This window comes from Penicillium malachiteum (assembly GCF_028827825.1).
Source record: "Penicillium malachiteum strain IBT 17515 chromosome Unknown utg000005l:1.0-9002435.0:326005.0-9005861.0, whole genome shotgun sequence".
NCBI lineage: Eukaryota > Fungi > Ascomycota > Eurotiomycetes > Eurotiales > Aspergillaceae > Penicillium > Penicillium malachiteum.
In genome coordinates, this window is record NW_026643099.1 from 4,082,798 (window position 1) to 4,103,258 (window position 20,461).

General features: G+C 46.7%; 8 protein-coding genes across 8 annotated transcripts; 3 read left to right on the forward strand and 5 right to left on the reverse strand.

Annotated features, from left to right (window-relative positions):
* Nucleotides 1-533: 533 nt before the first annotated feature.
* On the forward strand, nucleotides 534-2,369 carry N7483_011529 (cytochrome P450; the record flags this gene model as incomplete). Its single annotated transcript, XM_057094956.1, has 7 exons — nucleotides 534-587; nucleotides 748-1,124; nucleotides 1,185-1,272; nucleotides 1,352-1,818; nucleotides 1,863-1,901; nucleotides 1,963-2,122; nucleotides 2,184-2,369. 7 exons carry the CDS (start codon nucleotides 534-536, stop codon nucleotides 2,367-2,369), a joined length of 1,371 nt encoding a protein of 456 aa, XP_056940927.1.
* A 2,398-nt stretch (nucleotides 2,370-4,767) lies between these two features.
* Nucleotides 4,768-5,664, forward strand: N7483_011530 (uncharacterized protein; the record flags this gene model as incomplete). The annotated part of the gene is made up of 4 exons (XM_057094957.1): nucleotides 4,768-4,781; nucleotides 4,846-5,033; nucleotides 5,088-5,399; nucleotides 5,450-5,664. 4 exons carry the CDS (start codon nucleotides 4,768-4,770, stop codon nucleotides 5,662-5,664), a joined length of 729 nt encoding a protein of 242 aa, XP_056940928.1.
* Nucleotides 5,665-8,241: 2,577 nt separating this feature from the next.
* N7483_011531 (uncharacterized protein) lies at nucleotides 8,242-8,823 on the forward strand (the record flags this gene model as incomplete). The annotated part of the gene is made up of 1 exon (XM_057094958.1): nucleotides 8,242-8,823. The coding sequence occupies one exon, from the start codon at nucleotides 8,242-8,244 to the stop codon at nucleotides 8,821-8,823; it is 582 nt and encodes a 193-aa protein (XP_056940929.1).
* Nucleotides 8,824-9,117: 294 nt separating this feature from the next.
* On the reverse strand, nucleotides 9,118-10,510 carry N7483_011532 (ATP-binding protein; the record flags this gene model as incomplete). Its single annotated transcript, XM_057094959.1, has 3 exons — nucleotides 9,118-9,447; nucleotides 9,506-10,200; nucleotides 10,438-10,510. 3 exons carry the CDS (start codon nucleotides 10,508-10,510, stop codon nucleotides 9,118-9,120), a joined length of 1,098 nt encoding a protein of 365 aa, XP_056940930.1.
* Nucleotides 10,511-10,615: 105 nt separating this feature from the next.
* Nucleotides 10,616-11,192, reverse strand: N7483_011533 (uncharacterized protein; the record flags this gene model as incomplete). Its single annotated transcript, XM_057094960.1, is given in 3 exon segments — nucleotides 10,616-10,874; nucleotides 10,886-11,058; nucleotides 11,082-11,192. 3 exon segments carry the CDS (start codon nucleotides 11,190-11,192, stop codon nucleotides 10,616-10,618), a joined length of 543 nt encoding a protein of 180 aa, XP_056940931.1.
* Nucleotides 11,193-12,368: 1,176 nt separating this feature from the next.
* N7483_011534 (uncharacterized protein) lies at nucleotides 12,369-16,781 on the reverse strand (the record flags this gene model as incomplete). The annotated part of the gene is made up of 3 exons (XM_057094961.1): nucleotides 12,369-13,835; nucleotides 13,898-16,246; nucleotides 16,317-16,781. 3 exons carry the CDS (start codon nucleotides 16,779-16,781, stop codon nucleotides 12,369-12,371), a joined length of 4,281 nt encoding a protein of 1,426 aa, XP_056940932.1.
* Nucleotides 16,782-17,476: 695 nt separating this feature from the next.
* On the reverse strand, nucleotides 17,477-17,791 carry N7483_011535 (uncharacterized protein; the record flags this gene model as incomplete). Its single annotated transcript, XM_057094962.1, has 1 exon — nucleotides 17,477-17,791. The coding sequence occupies one exon, from the start codon at nucleotides 17,789-17,791 to the stop codon at nucleotides 17,477-17,479; it is 315 nt and encodes a 104-aa protein (XP_056940933.1).
* A 1,046-nt stretch (nucleotides 17,792-18,837) lies between these two features.
* Nucleotides 18,838-20,433, reverse strand: N7483_011536 (uncharacterized protein; the record flags this gene model as incomplete). Its single annotated transcript, XM_057094963.1, has 1 exon — nucleotides 18,838-20,433. The coding sequence occupies one exon, from the start codon at nucleotides 20,431-20,433 to the stop codon at nucleotides 18,838-18,840; it is 1,596 nt and encodes a 531-aa protein (XP_056940934.1).
* Nucleotides 20,434-20,461: the final 28 nt, after the last annotated feature.

The window sequence follows — 20,461 nt, forward strand, 5'->3', positions numbered from 1 at the left end:
AGATCGATTCGATTAAACAGTGGGAAAAAAATGGCGAGACAATTGATTATGGGTTTAAATACAAAAACAACGAAACTCTTGATTATTCCCAGAAGCCCCGTCAGGACACAGTAACTACCGCGATAATGGGAAACCTTACCATACCCTCTGCTACAACCTTGGAATATCTAGCCACTGCACTGATTGGGGAAGTCTGGCTTTAACCCCCGTACCCCTGCTATTCCGCTTCATGGGTGGATCCGGCGCACACTAGCGCTCAGTTTCCGAAACCCTCAATCTAGATCGGGCTTTGACGATTGGGTTCTAGCCATTAAACCCGATCTTGCTTTTAGACCAAATAGAGGCCGAAGCAGTCTAGTTTTCCAGAACCCGGCTTGCCTTAACCCGGAAACACGCATGGCTTGAAGTAAATACGGTTTATTTTCATCCCTTTATAGCATCGATGATTTCACCCTTCCACTCAACTCTTCTCCCCCGTAGCAGATATACACAGTCTCTTCGCAAAACATGGATCGCACCGTTTTCACAGAGATATGCCAACGTCTCCCTTCATCGCCTCTATTCCTTCTGGTTTCTGCTTTGGCTCTGTACTTCTTTGGAGAAGCCATTTACAATCTTTACTGGCATCCTCTTGCCAAAGTGCCGGGGCCGTTCACCTGCCGCATCAGCAAGCTACCATAGGTATGTGTATGACCTAACTCTTCTCCTCCAGAATAGTTTCTGATGACTGAACTGATATGTAACTAGGATTACTGGCAATGGATCGGTCGCCTTCCACAGCATACCGCTAAGGTTCACGCCAAATATGGCGACATTGTCCGCTTGGCCCCCAATGAACTTAGCTTCGCCAACCCTCAAGCCTGGACCGATATTTACGCCAAACTGCCTGGAAAAGAGCAATGGCCGAGGAACCCACGCAGGGTACCTCAGGGTAAGAATGGGCTCAAGAGTATGATGAATACCGCCGGCAGTGACCATGCCCGATTTCGTCGATTGCTCAATCACGCCTTCTCGGAGAAAGGACTCCAGAAGCAGCAGGGGTTGATCACCAAGTACATTGATCTATTCATTAAGCGTGTCGATGAGTTTGCGCAGACCGGTGAACCGGTGGACCTCACTAAGTGGTATTAACAAGACCCCGACACCGCATGCATATCGAAATCAGTTCAACTAACTTTTCGTAGGTTCGGCATGGTGGGCTTCGACATCATCAGCGACTTAGGCTGGAGTGAAACTTTCAACTGTGTCAAAAGAGGAGAGCCACATAGCTGGGTAGACAGCCACAACTCCCCTCGGTTGTTTTCGACCAGGACCCGCTTGCTGACCTTTGTATATTTTCTACTCTTTCCAGATGAAAACCTTTGTCGGTACAGCATTCGATACGCAACTGAAATTCCTCTTCCGCGAACACGGCTTACTTTGGCTCGCTCCATTCTTAATTCCAATGCGCCTCCAGCTCAGCCGGTTCGAGAACTTCAAATACGCCCGCCAAAGAGTCGAAGACCGAATTCAAAATGGCGGCATCCGCGGCGATTTCTGGGACCGCATCGCAATCAAGAGCGCCGACGACAATGCCAGTGGAGAGGGCCTAACCAAGGAAGAAATGATCGTGGCAGCCGTGACTCTTGTGGGGACTGGTTCAGAGACCATCTCCACCGTGCTGGCGGGTCTGGTGTACTTCCTGGGCACTAATCATTACGCCATGAAGAAGTTGGTGCAGGAGATTCGAACTTCCTTTGCCTCCCCTGCCGAGATCAATCTTGTCTCTGTCCATAAGTTGACGTATCTCACGGCTTGCTTGAACGAGACGATGCGTTTGTATCCCCCCCGTTGTGACGATGCTTTGGCGTGTTCCGCCAAAGGGAGGAACCACAGCGTGTGGCCTCTTCATCCCAGAAGGAGTAAGTACAGGGAACGGCTATGCCCAGTAGAAGATTGAGTTATTAACACCTACTACTACAGACTGCGGTCAACATGTCATTTGGCGGAATTGCCCAAAATCCCGCCTACTTCCATCGACCTGGCGAATACTGTCCTGAGCGTTTCATGCCGAACCCCCCCGGCTGAGTTCGCCCATGACAACAAAGCGGCTTTCCATCCGTTCAGCATGGGCGCTTTCAACGTAAGGATATCCAAGTTACTTTTCTCATCGATAGGCACGAAGAACGTGCTAACATATATAGTGTCTTGGCCAAAACCTGGCCCAAGCGGAGGCACGTCTGATCATGGCAAAGTTATTATGGCACTATGACCTCGAGCATGGTCAAAAGACACCGGTTGATTGGCTTGATCAGAAGTCCTTTGCGGTCTTCAGCAAGAAAGAGCTCTATGTGAGGTTTACCCGAGGCCAAAACTTGCCTCCCAACTAGGTATTTCTTCCACGAGCTATTTCTTCGACAGCGAATCGCTCAAGGGCAGAGGAACGAGGTTGGTTGGAGACTGTCGCTATGAAAAGCCGAGCAGACGGCAGTGTTCGACGGGTAGAAGTGATGGCGTAGAAGAGCTCAGGTGATTGCTTCGTTCAAGTCGTGTAGCCTGCTAGGTTAACGTAACCCGTAAGCGAGCGGGTCATGTAAGCGGGCGGGTCACCCACCAAATTTCCGACCGCGAAACACAACTCGCGATCTTCAACCAGCAACCATGCCACCCAAGCGCACTATTTCGGCCGAAAAATCAGCAAATCAAGAGGGCAGGGTATTACTTGCTATTGAGGCTTTGAAAAACGACGAGATCCCCTCTATACGCGAAGCGGCACGTCGATTTGATATACCTCTTACTACGCTACAACGACGCCTAGCAGGCCACCTACCTCGGTCTACTACACGCGCAAATAGTCATAAATTGACCCAATTAGAAGAGGATTCGCTCCGTAAATGGATACTCTCTATGGATACGCGGGGTGCAGCACCTACACAGCCTATGGTGCGAGAGATGGCAAATCTATTGCTTGCAAAGCGTGGAGAGACCACCCTACAGACAGTTGGGACCAAATGGGTATATAACTATATCCAACGCACACCTGAGCTTGCTACACGTCTATCACGTCGATATGAATATAAGCGTGCTTTGTGTGAAGATCCAGCTACTATAACGGAGTGGTTTAACCGTGTACAGCAAGCTATTCTCACATATGGTATCCTTAATGAGGATATTTATAACTTTGATGAGACTGGCTTTGCTATGGGTATGACAAGTACATCCCATGTTGTTACACGTGCTGAGTACTATGGAAGAAGACGCCTTCTTACATCAGGAAATCGTGAGTGGGTTACTGCTATTGAGACAATCAACAGTCGGGGATGGGCACTGCCACCATATATCATCTTTAAAGCAAAGATGTTTAACCAAGCCTGGTTTTCGGCCGAAGCCCTACCATCTGATTGGCAATTAGATGTTAGTGATAATGGCTGGACTACCAATCAACTCACATTAAACTGGCTCCAGAATCACTTTTTACCGCTTACAAATAAGCGTGTAGTAGGGAAGTGGCGGCTTTTGATTATGGATGGTCATGGTAGCCACTTGACACCTGAATTTGATCAAATATGCGAGGAAAACCATGTTTTACCATTATGCATGCCAGCCCATTCTTCCCATCTTCTTCAACCTCTTGATGTTGGGTGTTTTGGTGTGATAAAGCATACCTATGGGCAGGCTATCCAGCAGAAGCTTCGATATGGCACACACCACATTGATAAGCTTGATTTTCTTGCTATATACCTATCTATCCGGGACCAAGCTTATAAGCCAGCTACAATTTCAAATAGCTTCTTAGCAGCTGGCTTAGTTCCGCTTAGCTCGCAGCAGGTGCTTGAGAAGCTTGATATAAAGCTACGTACACCTACACCACCCCCTAGTAGTGGAAGCAGCAACTTTACCCCCCCCATACACCATATAAGCCTACCGATATCCGACGACAGGCTTCATCAATTAAAAGGCTATTAAAGCAACGGTCATATACACCTCCCAGCCCAGCTAAAGAAGCGCTTGAGCAGCTGATTAAGGGATGTGAGATTGCTATGCATAACGGCGCATTTCTCGCTCATGAAATTGAGCAATTACGCGCTGGGAATGGGCGGCAGGCACGTAAGCGTACCCTACCTAATAGGCAGATGGCTAATAAGGGCGGAATGACTGTGAGCGAGGCAAGCCAGCGTATACAGAAGGAGGATGATATAGTAGAAGCAGAGCGGGTGGTAGATGCAGAGCGGCGGGAAGCTCGAAAAAACGGCTACTGGGAGAGCGTTGCCAAAGTGTACGAATTGTGGAAATATCGGACATAAAAGAAACACTTGTACTAATTAGGATAGATGTTATTTTGATTATTTATTTTTGTTGCTGCTTGAATAATAGTATAAAATATATATGGGTGGTAGGTAGCTGACCCGCCCGCTTACATGACCCGCTCGCTTACGGGTTACGTTATCCAAAAGCCTAAAGGCCGTAAGGGAAATACCCAAAAATACAACGCCAAAATGCATAATTTATGCAGTAGCAAAGTCTGGGCATGTTTGCTCTGTTTGTGACCCAAATGGGTACCCATGGGTTGGGTCGGGTCCAAGGGAAAAACCCAAAACCCAGGCCTGGGTCTAAGATTTGGACCCAAACCCAACCCAATGGTGGGTTGGGTCGGGTTGGGTCTTGGGTCGGGTGGGTTTTGGAGAAGTCTAATCCTTCATCCACATCTACATCGACAACGACATCTTCCACCAGCTGCAGCTCTGAATCAACGGTTACCGACTACTGGGTCTCCTGTGATTCTACATCATGCTCAACCACAAGTACCGCTACGGTCACAGGATGCGATGTGACAGCATCTACGACAACAACGGGTCTCTACTGTAGGGCCACCACCTTCAGCGATATCTGGTCCGCTGATGATCAAGGTCAGAACGGCGCTCAATACTCCACTAGCAGCACGGCAACTGTTCCTGAGGAGGTTGTTGCAGCCGGTACCACCTATATTGCTGGTTCCGACGGGGCCGTCACACTCGGCAATGGCGATGACATTACTGTCCCTACCAGCGTCGCAGGTACAACTACCGTTACCCTTGGTACAGTTGTTGCTACAATTGACCCCGCCTAAGTGACTATCGTTGCGGTTGTTTACACCACAGAAATGGCCAGTACTTCAACCACATCTAAATCCACTACCTCTACGTCTAAGTCTGAGACTACAACATCCACGACTACCAAGAAGACTACTACCAGTACTACCACAACAGTCTCAATCCCGACTGCCACTGAGTTTTGTGCGAAGTATGTCATTCCAAACGAAGACACCTTATTAGACAAGTATGGTTCCAAGTACAATCAATTTATCTTCGCTATGTGGGGTATCCAGTGGCCGGAAGCAGACCATGTTGAAACCGATATTGAAGGCTTCTTGGCGAATTGTGGTGTGACAGCAGATACCCATGTTTCGGTTGACACTGCGGAATGGGTACAGTAGCAATGTGGAATAACGGCGAGGAGTACGTTCTCACCTCATGTGTCAAAGAAAGTATCAAGACTTTGGGTGGCGGTACACCCGACTGCGAGTGGATTTACGACACCTCAGAAGATGTGTCCTACAGTGCCAAGGACTCAGCAGAAGCCGAGATGACTTGGATTTATAACAACGACAAATCTGTGATCTCAGCGCCATATCCTCTGGCGACATGAGCAGTTTGATTTGAAATCTGATCTTATATTCTCAACAATCAGTCAAATTTCTCTTCCCAATCTTTTCTTTACATTTTTTCTCCCAAACCTTGAACTATTCCCTTTTCAAAAACAAACCCATTCACTCAACCTTGTCTTTTCCTTGTACCTTTTTGTATCCTTGGCTCATGACTGTTCCGAATAGTTTACACAATTCCCATCATCTTCCTTTGAGAATTTACCCTACTGCTTGAAATCGTGTGTACCAGTAAGAACTTGAAGACTAACGTGCTAGTTCCTTATTGTATGATTAATTTTCAACATGAATGGCTCTACGTGCCAACTCAAACCATTGATCTCAAACTTGAATTAGTTCCCTCGATTTTTCCTCCCCAGCCCTGGAGACTCTCCACATTACTTTAGCGACGATCGGGTAGTCGGATGTGGATTGAATATTCCACCCCGGGAGGTGAGGTAGTTCAAACCGATCTTCAATCTTGAGCTCGCAACCATGGACTTTTGATTACAAAAGAGCACTTAAGATCAATGTGTTATGCTCTCTATCTCAAATGTGCATCAACTCTCTTTACATGTGTGTATACCCGTCAATGGCAGCCTATGAGTCTTTAGCAGAATTTATAATGGGAAAGTGGACTTCAAAGTAGATAAGAAGCAGATCTCAACCAACTAATCATTACGCAAGTGGCTGAGAAAACTCCCTTTACAAGGAGGACCGATGTCATTTCTGGATTAGAAAAAAGCTTAGCAAAGAAAGGCTTTGATCAAAACCTTGTCAACCATATTGTTTGCTTGTTTAGTGTGGGGTGGAGAACGGAAATGATCGGGAGGGATCGGGATTCGGGATGGATCCGAACTACCCGAACTAACCTTGGAACAATCCAGATGTCTGTTAAAATTACAAGAAGCACCACTTTAACTCCTCATATACATGTACTCAACTTTGACCCTGTAGTGAGATTCGAACATGAAATTGAAATCTGCTTTGTGTAGTATGCGGCAATTTCCTGCTGCCTGATTCAAGTTTTTCGTTGATTTTTCCTGTTACGTGTACAAGTTAGTGCGAAGTTTAGCCCCATGATACTATTACGTGTAAGCTCAGGCTACAACTTGAAATATTTTGGGGGCGATGATGCCCAGGTGGTAGTAAGGATATAAAATACTGGGCCTTTCTACCACTTCCAAGCTTGAGTGCTATTTAATTCCTTTGCTAACTTGAAAAGCACCTATTCACAATGGACTGCCTTTTCGAGATTGCTCGTTTTTTTTGTCTATCCGATCTGATCATTTTCAACGGCCTTGCATACTTTTCTTCTTCTCCAAAGCCTCATGAGGATATATTCTTGGCGAATCTTGCCACGGGCTTCTTCTTGATCGTCCTTTTTGGATGGTCAGCCATAACCAGCCAAACGGCTTCAAATAAACTTGTACGAGACCGCTACAACTGGATCCAGCCTTCAGGCAGTGGATTTAAAACTCGATTTTGATATGTGGAGCAAACTGACGTTCAATCTTTTTAAGCGGATTTTTGTTGCAACTTGCGCCTGTGTGTCAATGGCAATCCATCTGAGATCTATTTCAAAAAACGTCATTGGCTACTAGTACAGACTTTAGCCTTTGTCTATCTGGCGGTAATGGCGATGTTGGAATTGCTTTATGAGATAAGGTGATTGGGAATGCGTGAAGGCAAGGGAGGAAAACTGGAAATTGGGTATTTGGAGCCACTGGCATCAACTGGGAATGCAATACTGCGGTAGTCTAGTTTCAAGTTATCCCCTTAGCCACTAGATGTCTTGAAAAATGCCATATACTTAATCCTGCTAAATTTGTGAAGGCCTGGAATGATAAAAATGTTTCACACCTAGGAAGTGGCCGTGTTTACCTGAGTAGTGAATCAAATAGACTAGCTGTGTGTTTCTCCGAGTTTAAGGCGCCTTAATCTCTCTATACTACCTGGGTAAGGATCCAGCCGAAAGTTATACCATAATGGGACAATCATCTCAGAATTTCATGGAGTATTACATTATCGCTTCTTTGATCACCTTGAACTACGATATCATGTCTCACGAGATACTCCGTGGTACTCCATGCATATCGTGACCTCCCAGTCTGTGATGCATAACCTAGCTGATGATACACTCTTCCAAGGTTACCTAGTCCCTACCTACTTAAGTGCTACTGGTAAAATATATAAGATGTGACCCCACAATTTGCATGCGATAAGTCATGAGTGTCAGCTTCGGATGTTGTCCCTGGAAGGACAATACGATACACTAGGCCCCTGAAAAGCAAGGCTCCGAAGTGGGTCAACCGGGGCTCGCTTGCCCGGGTGGCTGAGAGTGCAAAGCCCCAGCCTTGTATCATTCCAAGGTTCCAAATTGGCCCCAAGTACTATGCACCTATAAGGCTTAGCGTGATTTTTGGCACAGGCCACTTTAGGCAACATGATAAAGGACGCGCGGTTCCAATCCTTTTCAATTCCTTTTTCTAAAAAAACAAAAACTTATTTGTGCTATACCTGGTAGAAATTGCTCATTTTTTAGGTATCCGGTCTTATCATTTTCAAAGGTCTTGCCTACCATGCGTCTACTCCCAGGCCTCCTGACGATCTACCTTTGGGGGATATTAGTGCAGGCTTCATCTTGGTCACAATCTATCGATTCTCAACCAACACCCCATGCAAACAAACGGGCTCAAATCAGCTCGAATAAGACTGATATAACTGGATTCCACCTGCAGGCAGGTGCATTCACAATCGATCATGTCAAAGTTGAGCGAACTCAAGTTGGAATTTGTGAGCGGGTTCCATTTGGAACTGAAGCCTGTCGTTCGATTATAGGCTATCTAGTTTCTTTTACAGAATTCACGGGCGAGGCTATCAGGGAATTATATGGTGAAGATTCCTGTAACGCTATGCTTGGAACCTATGAGTCTCTCTCCTGGTTCTACCACTCCTCCGGCCGAGACTGCAATAGAAAATGGCAGCGGACTCTTATCACCAATGCAATCAAAGAGTATCTCAAAGATACTGATGTTGACAGGTTTCGCGGCACTGAATGTCTTCGTCTGGACGAGGGAGGGGCGATGGATGGATGCGTGAAACTCGGTCCTACAGCAAGCTTTTCATCCAAGCCCTACTGTGACTCTCATTCTGAGCTTTAGCCATTGTCTATATGGCAGTGATGGCGATATCGGAAATGTTCGATGAGACATGGGTAAGGTGGATGAGGTGGATTGAGAATTGGCAAGGGAAAGGGAAGAGAAAACAACCGGAAACCGGGTATTTGGATGAACCGGGAATGGAATACTCGGGCTTGCATGTTTATATTTCTCAATTTTGTTAGAGAGGGTCTGTATATGCACTCAGGCTGATGAACATCGGTTTCTTAGACTGGGGTAACCAGGGATGCTAGTCAAGTTATGAATTCTCCCTTAATTCAAGTTGCCCTTCCATTCTCATGCGACGATGGTTCCTGCATTCTCATGATCTCTCAATTTCAAGATTATTCGAATGTGGTTGAAGCCTAATTTCGATCCCTCCTCCTGAGCTAGCAGATGCGCAATCTTTACTATATTTTTGATCTTTCTGCCATTAAGATCCTGACCGGAGACTGACTCGAGTTCAGCCTCAGATAACCGCTGAATGCCCTTGTCATTGGTGAATTGTCTCCAAATATGGCATCTTGAATTTCCGGTCAGTTCTGGGTAACGAATTGAAAGATGAATTCGGGAGTCAAAAGCAGGGTCGATGCATGCTTCACGATTGGTTGTCAAGAAGAGAATTCCCTATCCGAGATGATGTTAGTCATGCGGTATCTTATCCCAAGAGAAATCGAACTCCCACCTCGTAGTATTCCAAAAGTCGTAGGAAAACAGTAACCAGTTCGTTTCGTGCCAAGTCAGTGGTGTCCCGAGCTTCCATAAAAACATCTGCTTCATCCAGTAGGATGATGGCACCCCATCTAGGAATCATTTTCAGGATATCCCGGAGTGAACTTTCCACCTTCCCTACGGTTGTTCCAAGGTCAACGGCACTGAGAGTGTAAAGTGGCACTTTCATAACCTCCGCGACACTCTTAGCAGTAAGCGTTTTACCCACTCCAGGAGGTCCTTTAAGAAGCATGATTATACCTCGACCTTTACCCTTGATAAAATCATCAAAGTTATCACGACTATTCGATTGGGCGCGAGTAAAGCCAAGAATAAGTCTTTTGAGATCCTGTTGGCCATGTGGCAAGACCAAAGTATCGAAGGCATTCGAATTCCACACAATCTCCTTCACACAATCAATAAAGAACTCCAGCCACATCTTGTCTTTCAGAGAGAAGCCACGAAGAACAGGAGTGGAGATGATCAGTTGTGTATCAGACAAAGATCCGAATGATATCTCTTCCTCCATCCCATCAGTGGGATTACTGAGGGATCCTGGATGAGGAACAGGTTCACCATCAAAGTTGGGCACGTAGATTTGGTGTGGATTTGATGGATATATCTTATTAGGATCACCACTCCTCTTGAGACGTCTTTTATTCTCCTGCTCTAGCAGCATTAGTTAAAATGAGTAGTCACTCAGGATTCTCGGCACAGGAGGCTGGGATGATCTCTTTGGGAACGTAATTTCTCCATCTGGATTGAACATATTGAACGCTTCTCCGTCAATGGCAACTCGACTATCGATCTTAAACTTGATATCGCGCTTAAGCTTCTGAGAATAGCCCTTTGCAAGACCCTCATAGTACTTATAGTGGTACCCTTTGTGACTTTTCCAGAGCTTACCTCGTAGAGTAAGTTCAGTGCATATCTCAGCCTTGCTCTTGTGATAGACAAGTGGAAAGACAGGGAGATCCATGATAGCTGATGTGCCCTTGTATGGTTGAATGCAAAGCTGTTGGTATCAGTATCCAAAACTTATGCCGTCACTGTCTATGTAACGGGTAGTTATCAGGAAATCCCCTTAGTCGGGGTTGGGGTCAAAGTCGCCGGAGAGGAAAAGAAAAGCACGTTGACAATCATCGATTACCGAGTAAATAACTTTTCCCGGTTCAAAAAGCGCCCAGATGAGTTTATGTGTCATTACAGCACTCTTAAGTAGGTCGCTTATCTCTGATATGAGATCAGATAGCTCCTCCTTCAGGATGCCGTAGAGCAAGTCGACATGAGATTTAACCTTGGGATCTTTAATGTTGTCTCTCTCCTGACAGAGATTGTCCCACCTGTGAATGACGGTTCAAAATGGCTCTTGAACTCCACCCTAGTGAGGGTAAATGTAAGCCCTGGATAACCCTTCATCACCTTGGCAAGAAAATCTTTCAAGGGCTGGCTTTGAATGACAATAGAATCCATCTCGAAACTTCTCCTTCCATCATAACACTTGACTTTGCGTATAGCCATGGCCTTCTGTCCTGAAATTGTATACTCACCTGCTTTGTAAACATCCTTGGGCTGATCTTCCGACTATGAACTGCAGCCTCTCTCGTCAGGCGCGGTTTGATAGAGGTAGTGTGCACCGCAAAACGAACCAGGCTCGGCATCCTGACTGGGCTCGGGCATTCAATCTGGCAAAGTTAGCCTAGGATTCCCTTTCATATTCAAGCTACCTTACCAGGAGAATTGCGATCCATTTTTGGTTGAAGGATAAGTGGGGTTTTGAAGGAGGGTCGAAGTTGACCTTTGAGAGCTGGGAATGGGAGAATGTAAGTTTGACCTTTTGGAACTGAGAATGAGTGAAGGACAAACCTTATAAGGACAAGGTCAAATGGTTGAAGTGAGATAAAAATATTTACACAGAGAGAGAGGAGGAAACTTCAGCCCCTCATTGCATCTCACATGTACATGCACCTAAAGGTACAAACAACGAGATGTACACAGCCGCTCTACCACCAATAAAATAAGCCTAGTCCAGGCCAATTCCTAAAGATATGATATAAATATGGCATTTACCTCACATTCAATTAAATTACCGCCCTTTGGCTGCCCAACCGTCATCCATGATCCTTGTCCGGATGTCGTGGCACTACTGGGACTCCATACCAGCCTCCCACATTGTTAGACTCGTAACTATGCACGCCCCGTATATGACTTCAACGTGCAGCAAACAAGTCTGGGACTGCGACTATTATCCTGCCACGTCGCTGTGGTTACACATTATTGCGGCTGATTGCGGCTCCTAATTTCCCAGTGAAAAATCACGCAACCTAGATATAGCGCTTATGCTTGCCGATCATTGTTACCTCGGTTTGAATACGGGTCTGGCTCGATCAACGATAGGAATAAATGATAAGTTTCATTGGGCCAAGACTCTGGATACTTAATCAACTACTATGTAGTACATATGGCTGCTTTGGATTGCGGGAACCTTTCTAAAACAGTGATTTGCGACCGGCTATCCATTCAACCTTACAAATGTCATTGGATATTGAAAATTACATATAGGTGAGACTACGCAGGGGTATAGGTGCCAGGGGTTCATATCAATTAATTTACAACTTCAGTACAATTTCGGCCTGGATTGGTGCTTGATTTATACACCGCCCTGGCCACCGCTCTTACAGTAATCTGTATTAAACATGCCTACCACTTCATTCAATCTCTAGCCCTAGAGGGCTATTCCACACGCCGATAAGGTTAATCACTGTGACCTCAAGACCAGAAGAATTCTCCAGATCTCGACAGCCCGAATGTGGAAACAAATAATATTTGTGCCATCTTCAGTTCTTTGTTTGAATATAGTCCTTGTCAATGCGAGCAAGCCAATCCTCAAAGGAGATGACTTCATCTCCAACCGGCACCATTCGAGGCGAGGTGAGCTTGGCAGACTCATCCATCTGGGGAGCGTGAAGGAATTGATGTGTGTTATTACAAACTGAAAACGGAAGCGCGTTCAGTTCGATCTTCTGAGCACACTCTTTTTCGAAATGGGCGTCGATGCAATCCTGACACCACTGCGTCTCCTCCGAAACAGGCCAAGAGCGATTGCACTCGCCATCGCAAGCAACCGATTGCGCCCCGCCAAAATTTAATGCAATGAGCGCCCGGGTCGCCAGAGCGTGAGTCATATCCCCAAAGGCGATGAACACCGACAAGAGCTGGTTGTAAGCGGGGAGGTCGTTGCTTTCATCGTCGTCAGAGAGTATATCCAGACTAAGGTGCACAATTTCTCGAGCAATCTGCTTTGCCTGCACCTTGTTACCCTGTTTCCAGTGATAGCGAGCAACGTAGACCCTCGGAGAAATGAGGACATCTGCCTCAGGAACACCTTCGGGAAGAAGCGTTTCAATTTCCTTGAGATAGGTCGACACGGCCTCGGCATCGGATCCGGACATAGCGGCCTTTTGCAAGTAATAAGGCGCAATACAGCTGATTATCAAAGACAAGAGATATGGGTCTGCATGTTCGAGAGCCTGACGCCAATGTTGAACCGCTCTGGACGAGCCGTTCTGCAGTGCATGAGCTGCTCGCCCGCAGTGGTAACGGAGATTGCATAGCGTTGCGCGCTCTCCGCGCTCATCAACAAGTTGAATCGAGCGCTCATAGGCCGACACGATGAATTCTAGCTGCTCTGAATGAAGAGCCGCCCGCAAAATTGTTTTATGGGGGAATGCTTTACCACCACCTGCGGCAATTAATTCAGCTAGACCCTGTAGCTGGTCCGTGGATTTCTCATCCACCTTTCGCAGAATCGTGATAATGTCTGACCATTGCTCTTGTTTAGCGAAGCATTGTAGACACTTGATTACGCGACCGTAGTCAGTGAAATCGACCTCCACTGCTCTGATCCAGAAATTGATGGCGGCATCAGTTTGCTTTTCTTGCCAGCTGAGCTCCGCAAGAATAAACAGCATCTTGGCGAGTCCCACGCGCTCGAGATTGGATCGCTTCCATTTTCCGCTGGACTCGAGGGTATCTGCAGCAGGCTTCAAGATAGCGAGGCCATCGTGAGGTTCGATCAGAATAGACAAAAGAGTGGACGCTCTCCAGTTCTTTGGATCCATTTCCAAAGCTTGCCGGGCTCGGCCCTGCGCCTCCTCCTTGTGTCTGTAGATTTGTAGAATGCTGCCAATTTGCGTGTGCCACAACGAATCCTTCTGCGCCTTCAATACTCCCTTACACCACTGCTCGACCTGTTCAATTTGTTCCACGGAACCAACTTTGTGCAAGTTGTCATTGAGTTCAAACTATTTGTCATCGTTAGCAAGGTCCCAACCAGTCATTACATAGGAATAAAAATACAACTGACCTTCTTTAGGAAGCTCGTGATAAATCGAAAGGCATCCAATGTCAGTGGTAAGAAATGAGGCTTTTGGACCAGATGAATGGCCATCAGCTTCGCAGCTGGACTCAGCAATGCTCGGTGGCCTTCCACTTGAACCAGACCATTAACCCAATCCCGTTCTTCACTGCCAATTTCCAACATGACCGCTGTGTCATTCAACCAGCGAAGAATGAGCTTGGCGTTGGCATCACTGAGCATAAATTCCCGGCCGATTTGGCGTTGTTTAGTCGAGGGACCAGGTAGCTCATCATTGTTGAGCGCGATATCGATGGAGGCGGGATTCATGAAGAGTTTGATCAGATGAGGCCCAAACAACTTCTTGTATTCAATATCGACAAGCGCTAGGTTGACAGCGGACAGATGTTGTGCGAAATTACTTCTCGCATACGATAAGAGATCTGCACTCGGTTGCTCTGTCTCCCCCGTGAGCAGGCGCAGGCAAGTGAGCGCCATCTTGGCCTCCTCGATGTGCGGTTCGTTCTTGTAGATTCGGTTACTCCGACTCTGCTTTTTGCTTTCAAGAAACTTCTCGAATTCTAACTTGCTGTATGTCTCTTGTGGACAAACTGTGGAGAGAAAATGCTTGACCATGGCCAGCTCACCTGGTGAGACCACTGCCTCTGTGCCATCTTGTCCTTCCGCCTGTGCAGGAGAACCACATTTATCAGGGATAGATTCTTCAACTTCTGGAGCCCGGAAAGTTATTTCACCCTTATTGGTAATCTTGAACAGAGGGTATTTCTCTTTGATCTTATCCGCTAGCGTCAAGAGAGACAGTTCTCCAACTGCCGCATACAAAGCCGCGGTCATCTGTCTCTCCGTCAAGATTTCGCGATAGCGTCGAATCCAGATAATGATCTCATTGATCTCAGAGATTTCTGTCTCGGAGCAGTTTTGGTTGAGACCTTCCATTTCCTTCTTGATTTGCGCAGCACGTCCTTCACCTGCGTTCTTCAAGGCATTCGTAATATCGGAGATATACTCTCGCTTGCTGATGTCGTCAAGAGCCAGGTTGATTCGGAAATAGTCACCAGTGGTTGCTTGATAGAGTTCATCGCAAATCCTGGCTCTTAGCTCTGTAATTCCCGGGCGTGTCCTATCACTTAAGGCGATCATGGAATCCATTCTCGACCGAATAACAATTTCCACGTCCGTTCGACTCTTGGAGCTAATGGGGATAGAATTTAAAGAGACACCATCCACAGTTGCCAGCTGCTGGGAACACTCAGAGTCGACAGTGAGAAGTACTCGGACGCGTTGATTCACATTTAGAGCAGACGCCCGTCTTAGGAAACGCAGCATGCCTTCTCCCATCTTACCACTCAGTCCATCGATAACAATATAGAACAGGACGTTCATATCGAGTAGATCGGGGTTTTCAAACAGGAGTTCGCTGGAGATAGAAGCCGGGTCGATCTCTTGGGTCTCGGCACAGATCTTCGCCACTGACTTCTTGTAGTGTCTTTCAGCCTGGGTGAACTGCCAGACAACGGATTTGGCCGCAGTTTCGAGATTGCTTGCGTTTTTCACAGCATCCCGTGCTGTCCCTTCAAAGAAGTAATACGCAGTGGAAACTCTGGGACCCGTGTCTGTGATCGATTTCTTGTGCAGAAGATGTTGGATGATCGCCGAGGCCAGAAAGCTCTTGCCGGTACCATTGCCTCCTTCAATTGCGAGGATGTTCGCTGCGGACTGCCCTGTCTCCCAACTGGCAAATTCCGGTTCATTCAAGATCCACTGACCTGTCTCCGGCAGTCTTTGATTTAAATATTCTCGATATCGAATGCGCCAGGGTGTAGCCGGCTGCCCTGCGAACCCCAGCGCCTGCTTTATGACGTTTTCGCTATCGATCTCCTTCTCCTTAGCCTGCATCTCCGTGATGACGCCCTCCACTCGCTTGGTCGTATCCAATCCTTCGCGGGCCGCATCGGCTGCCTGGCGAGAAGAGAGGAACGTCTGTGCGGACACCAGATTGCGCTCTCGGTTGACGAGTTTGGCCATTTCTCCCAATAGAGGTTGAACCCCATCGTCTGCCAGAAACATGACCTTGAATGCCATTTTGACTTTTTGACCCGCTGAGTAGCGCAGGCTTAGGGCCGCGTCACAGACTCTCACAAATAAGTCCAATTGCTGGGCCGCCAACCTGAGCAATTTTGCATCCATTTTCCCCTCAACGTAGTAGGGGAGACGATTTAAGTAGTCTGTACATTCTTCAAAAAGCTCACCCAATCCGTCGAATGCACCCTGGTAGCCCTCATACGCATCAATCAGAAAGCTGATGGCGTTATAGCACTGTGCTGCTGGTGCAAAGACCTATTATTCGGTCAGTCATATTCAAGGCGACAAACCAATAAACGAGCAGAGTAGGAAAGGGGATAGCTACCTGCGATGCGGCATCCGAGACGAATCCACCAACCTTCTTGATGACCGTCAGGGTATTACCGAAACACTTCTTTACTGTGTCCTTCTTACCCGGCTTCTTTTTATCAAGGTTGTCTAGGACTTCGCCGATGTCCATGTTTTCATTGACTGGTTTGTTCTCTCGCCTCGCTAGATCCTTCACCCGATCCTGAATCTTAGCCCAGAGCTCCATCAGCTCTGCGTCCATCTCCGGGACATCTGGATGTAGCGTTACATCTTTGCATTCGCTGTCGGGACTTCGAACTATATCTGTCGCTGGTCCATTCGACTGTGCTTGCCCCGGCTCACCGAGTGGTGAAACAAGATGCGTTACCGGTGTTTTTTCAATCGGTTCTTGTGAAGAACTCTTCTCCGGTTGAGCTTTTTCCGCAGGTGGTGGGACCACAGCCCCCTGGTCCTTCTTGCTCCTGAAGCGACGGAAATGCATGGCCGGGACTAATGGTTTGTGAAGAACCTCACTAGGAAAGGCAACAAGTGGACATGGGGGTGGTTTTTCTTCCCTTTAGAGCTGGGGAGCCCAGTCCTAGCCAGCCACGCACGCCATTCTGTATCGATCGACAAACTGGTGGATGGTGCTAATGCACAGAAGTGGAGTCCATGATGGAGACATCGGTTACCACAATTGGCAGGTCGACTTGATGATCAAAAAGATACGAAACAACGTGGATCAATAATATGAGTTGAGGGGAATAAGAGGGGACATGTTTTCATATTTCAAGTTTTCGCCGTTCACAGGTTTAATACTGTAAACTGGTCAACTGGTATATTCCAGCATTTGTGTCCCAATTGTTTACAACGCGGCCGTGCCCTGGCGCGGTAGAGGCGGTCCAGCCAACATATGAATGGGCTTAAAGGACCCGTAGGGTTTCAGAATTTTTGAATCGTCACTGTATTGGCCTGAGTGATCGCATCTTACACACTATTTGAACATAACTACCTATGCGCGTGTATGTACTTCCAATTTGACAAATCACTGGGAAAAAATATCCGATAAGCCTCCAGGGCTTCTCCACTGTTGCGCGTCGTCGGCATTCTGCTCATTCCACATGTGCAGTGTTAAACTTGGATCTGAAAACATCCTATTTTCGAATATTCCCCCATATTGAAAGTCGCTTAATCTTCTTAGAAACTGTCTAATACAACCTCTTCTTCTTCACCAGGCATCAAACTCTCAGGTACCATAACTGAGGTGTCCTTACAAAATACAAATGAATCAGTATTAGCCGTTTCGTAAGAGATAAAGAAGGGGGAAATACGAACAACGGTGTTTTCGCTTTTGAAATGCTCTACCTCGCGAACGGCTTGAATGCTTCGCTTTGTGGGCTTGATGGAGATCGTCTCAACTGTTGTGACCTGGAGGTCCGAGGGTAGGGTGTTCTGCTTAGTGGATTGGTCCGCCACGGACTTTGGCTGCTCCTGCTTCTGCTCGGAAGACATGATAACGAAGAAAATTAAGGTGGTTATAACTGGAGATGAATGGAGTTGAAAGGGAATAAAGGGCCGAGAGATGTGATCCATTATAAATAAGATTATTTGTGGTTCCTGTGGCGCTAGCTGTGAACTCCGAGTCCGAGTCCCAGCATCTTGGAGATCTTCATCCAGATGCAGGTGTTCCATCTAGGAAGGTGGGTAAACCATTCCCCACAACCTTCGAATCTCATCTGAAGCGCCCATCATTTGTTAATCTCCAGTTTTATGACGTTATGGGTGATTGAGAACTTAGAAAGGGGCTGGCTACAGTCTTTGCACTTTGGCTAACGTCAACCTTGCAATGCGGTCCACATGCCCAACTAGGAAAGTGATCATCTCCTATCACGTGTAGTGTAAATACCGTATAGTCCTACGGTGTAAAGTGGCATTAAAAAAGTTTCTATCACAGTTTCTACCACTGATACACTCATTTTCTGCTAGGTGATTCAATAAGTTTGAAACTCCTAACGTTGAATTTAGAGATCATTTTTTGACTAATATTACACTTGAAATGTAGGAATGCTGAATTATACGTTCGAATGTTCTATGCGTGAAATAAAGCCGTGGGCCTTTCGGCACTTCAAGTTCAATTCAACCCCTAACTCCCGAGGTCGGAAGGACTAGTACGCGTTACAACACCCGCAGTTTGATTAGCACGATGCTCACTATCGACATTAAATGAAATTCACTCTCAACCACGTCGGACGGAAAGAGTATCAGTTTCAAATGTTTTCTTGTCTAAGCGCGATTCATTTGAGACGATGCTCATACCTAGTCACTCCTTGTCTGATAGCAGGGATATAAATATTTTCGTCTAATGTAAAGTTCGGAGTAATACCAACTGCCTAGCTGAGTAGTCTAACTATACCAGGGCCAAGATATCAAAATGAAAATTTAATTCTATGATTTCTCCCTAGTACTAGACTCAGCTGCAATTCAAATTGCTAGAATATTCGGATATACAATCTTGGGAATTGATGGGTAAATGAAATATTGTGTAAACTCCGGTAGCTTCAATAGTCTTCTGCCTGCTCTTTGACGCTGTAGGCCGTGAATTCCGCCAGATACGTACGCGCTGGAATCAACACCGCGATCGGGAAACCTCCATAATCCGGATTGTCATTCGGCATCATCACAACTTCACTACCACGAAGCTCATCGCCATTTAGCATACGGAGCGTGGATAAATTTCCATCTGCATCTACCGTCTTTTTCTCCGCCGACAGAATACCTGTGAAAGTGGTACCCGGTGTGGTGTTGCGGAAGGAAACCTGAAAGCCCCAGCCGATGAGGAGGAATTTTGCATTTCCCTGGTAAATCACGATACCATTACCAGGGCCAGGCTTGCCAAAGACGAAGGATCGCTCAATATTTATCTCCCATTCATCGAAGTTCTTGATCCAGTGCGTGAGTGCTTGTATTTGCGCAGTCAAGTGGTCCAACTCATCGAAGAAAAAGCCCATCATGTGCTCAGGTCGAGTCGCCTGCGCCTTAAGAATATGCTTGCTAATTGAACCTAGAAGCTTATATACTTTTGTCATATCGCTGGATGATGCTGATAAGGTATCAATGCCAAATGGTGAGCAGCCGATGGCCGCGTATTCAGTGTATGCCAGCATCATCCGTCGAACCCCCTTGCTGTCTCGTCGTTGTTCCGGAACGAATAGGATATTATTGTTATGGCGATACTGCTGACATATGTACGTATAATTGTGCAGGTAGAGGTCCGGGGCGATGAAATCGATGGAGGGTGCATTGTGTTGCCAGATATCCAATACGTGAGGGCAGGCTCCGCCAGATGGGTACACGCCTGGGTTGGCGCTGCCGCCAGCGACAGTTTCGGCCTCGGCGGGCAAATTCACTCCAGCTGTATCCAGGACTGCAGGATCATTGAAATTCAACCATACATTCGAGTACATGGGAATGTTGTACTCCATTTTCCCAGCAGCAGCTACGTGTTCAACGTATTTTGAGAATGCGTGGGCCATAAAGGTCTCATTCGCCTCCACGCCATCCCCAAAGACCTCTTGCCACGTAGAATTCATGACCGCTTTGGTTTTTATGTCAGGGAATCGCTTCATGAAGGTTGGATGTAGGCTCCGATCAGATTGTGCAAGGAATTGCACTAGATCAAGAGGTACAGGCTTCTGGAATTCTTCGTCTGCAAGATGGGACCGATCCCTGGAGTCCCCGAGAAGACCAGTTTCATTTTCGACCTGAACCATGATGACGGTGCTGTGCGCCTCGTCATATGATTTCAGATGCTTCATTAAAGCCGCAAATGCCTTGGCATCGGCCTCCCATGAATTGTGACAGAATGGACTCAAGAGATTCAAAGTTCGTGCATTGGCACCAGTTGAGTCCCGGAAATGGGCTCTGGTAAATCGCTTGACATCCTGTTTGACCCAAGCCGGAACATAACTGCTGAGACCATTTTTAAAGCTGCCAAACCATAGCAACACCAATTTTTTTCTGTATTGGCGGGCTTCCCGAATCAAATTATCGAGTTTATCGAAACAGAACTGGCCCTCCACAGGTTCGATCATTTCCCAGGTCACCGCACCCAATAGGGTATTCACATTCATCGCCTTCATATTGCTCCATACCATGCTCATATATAGCGGGCTAGATAGGGAT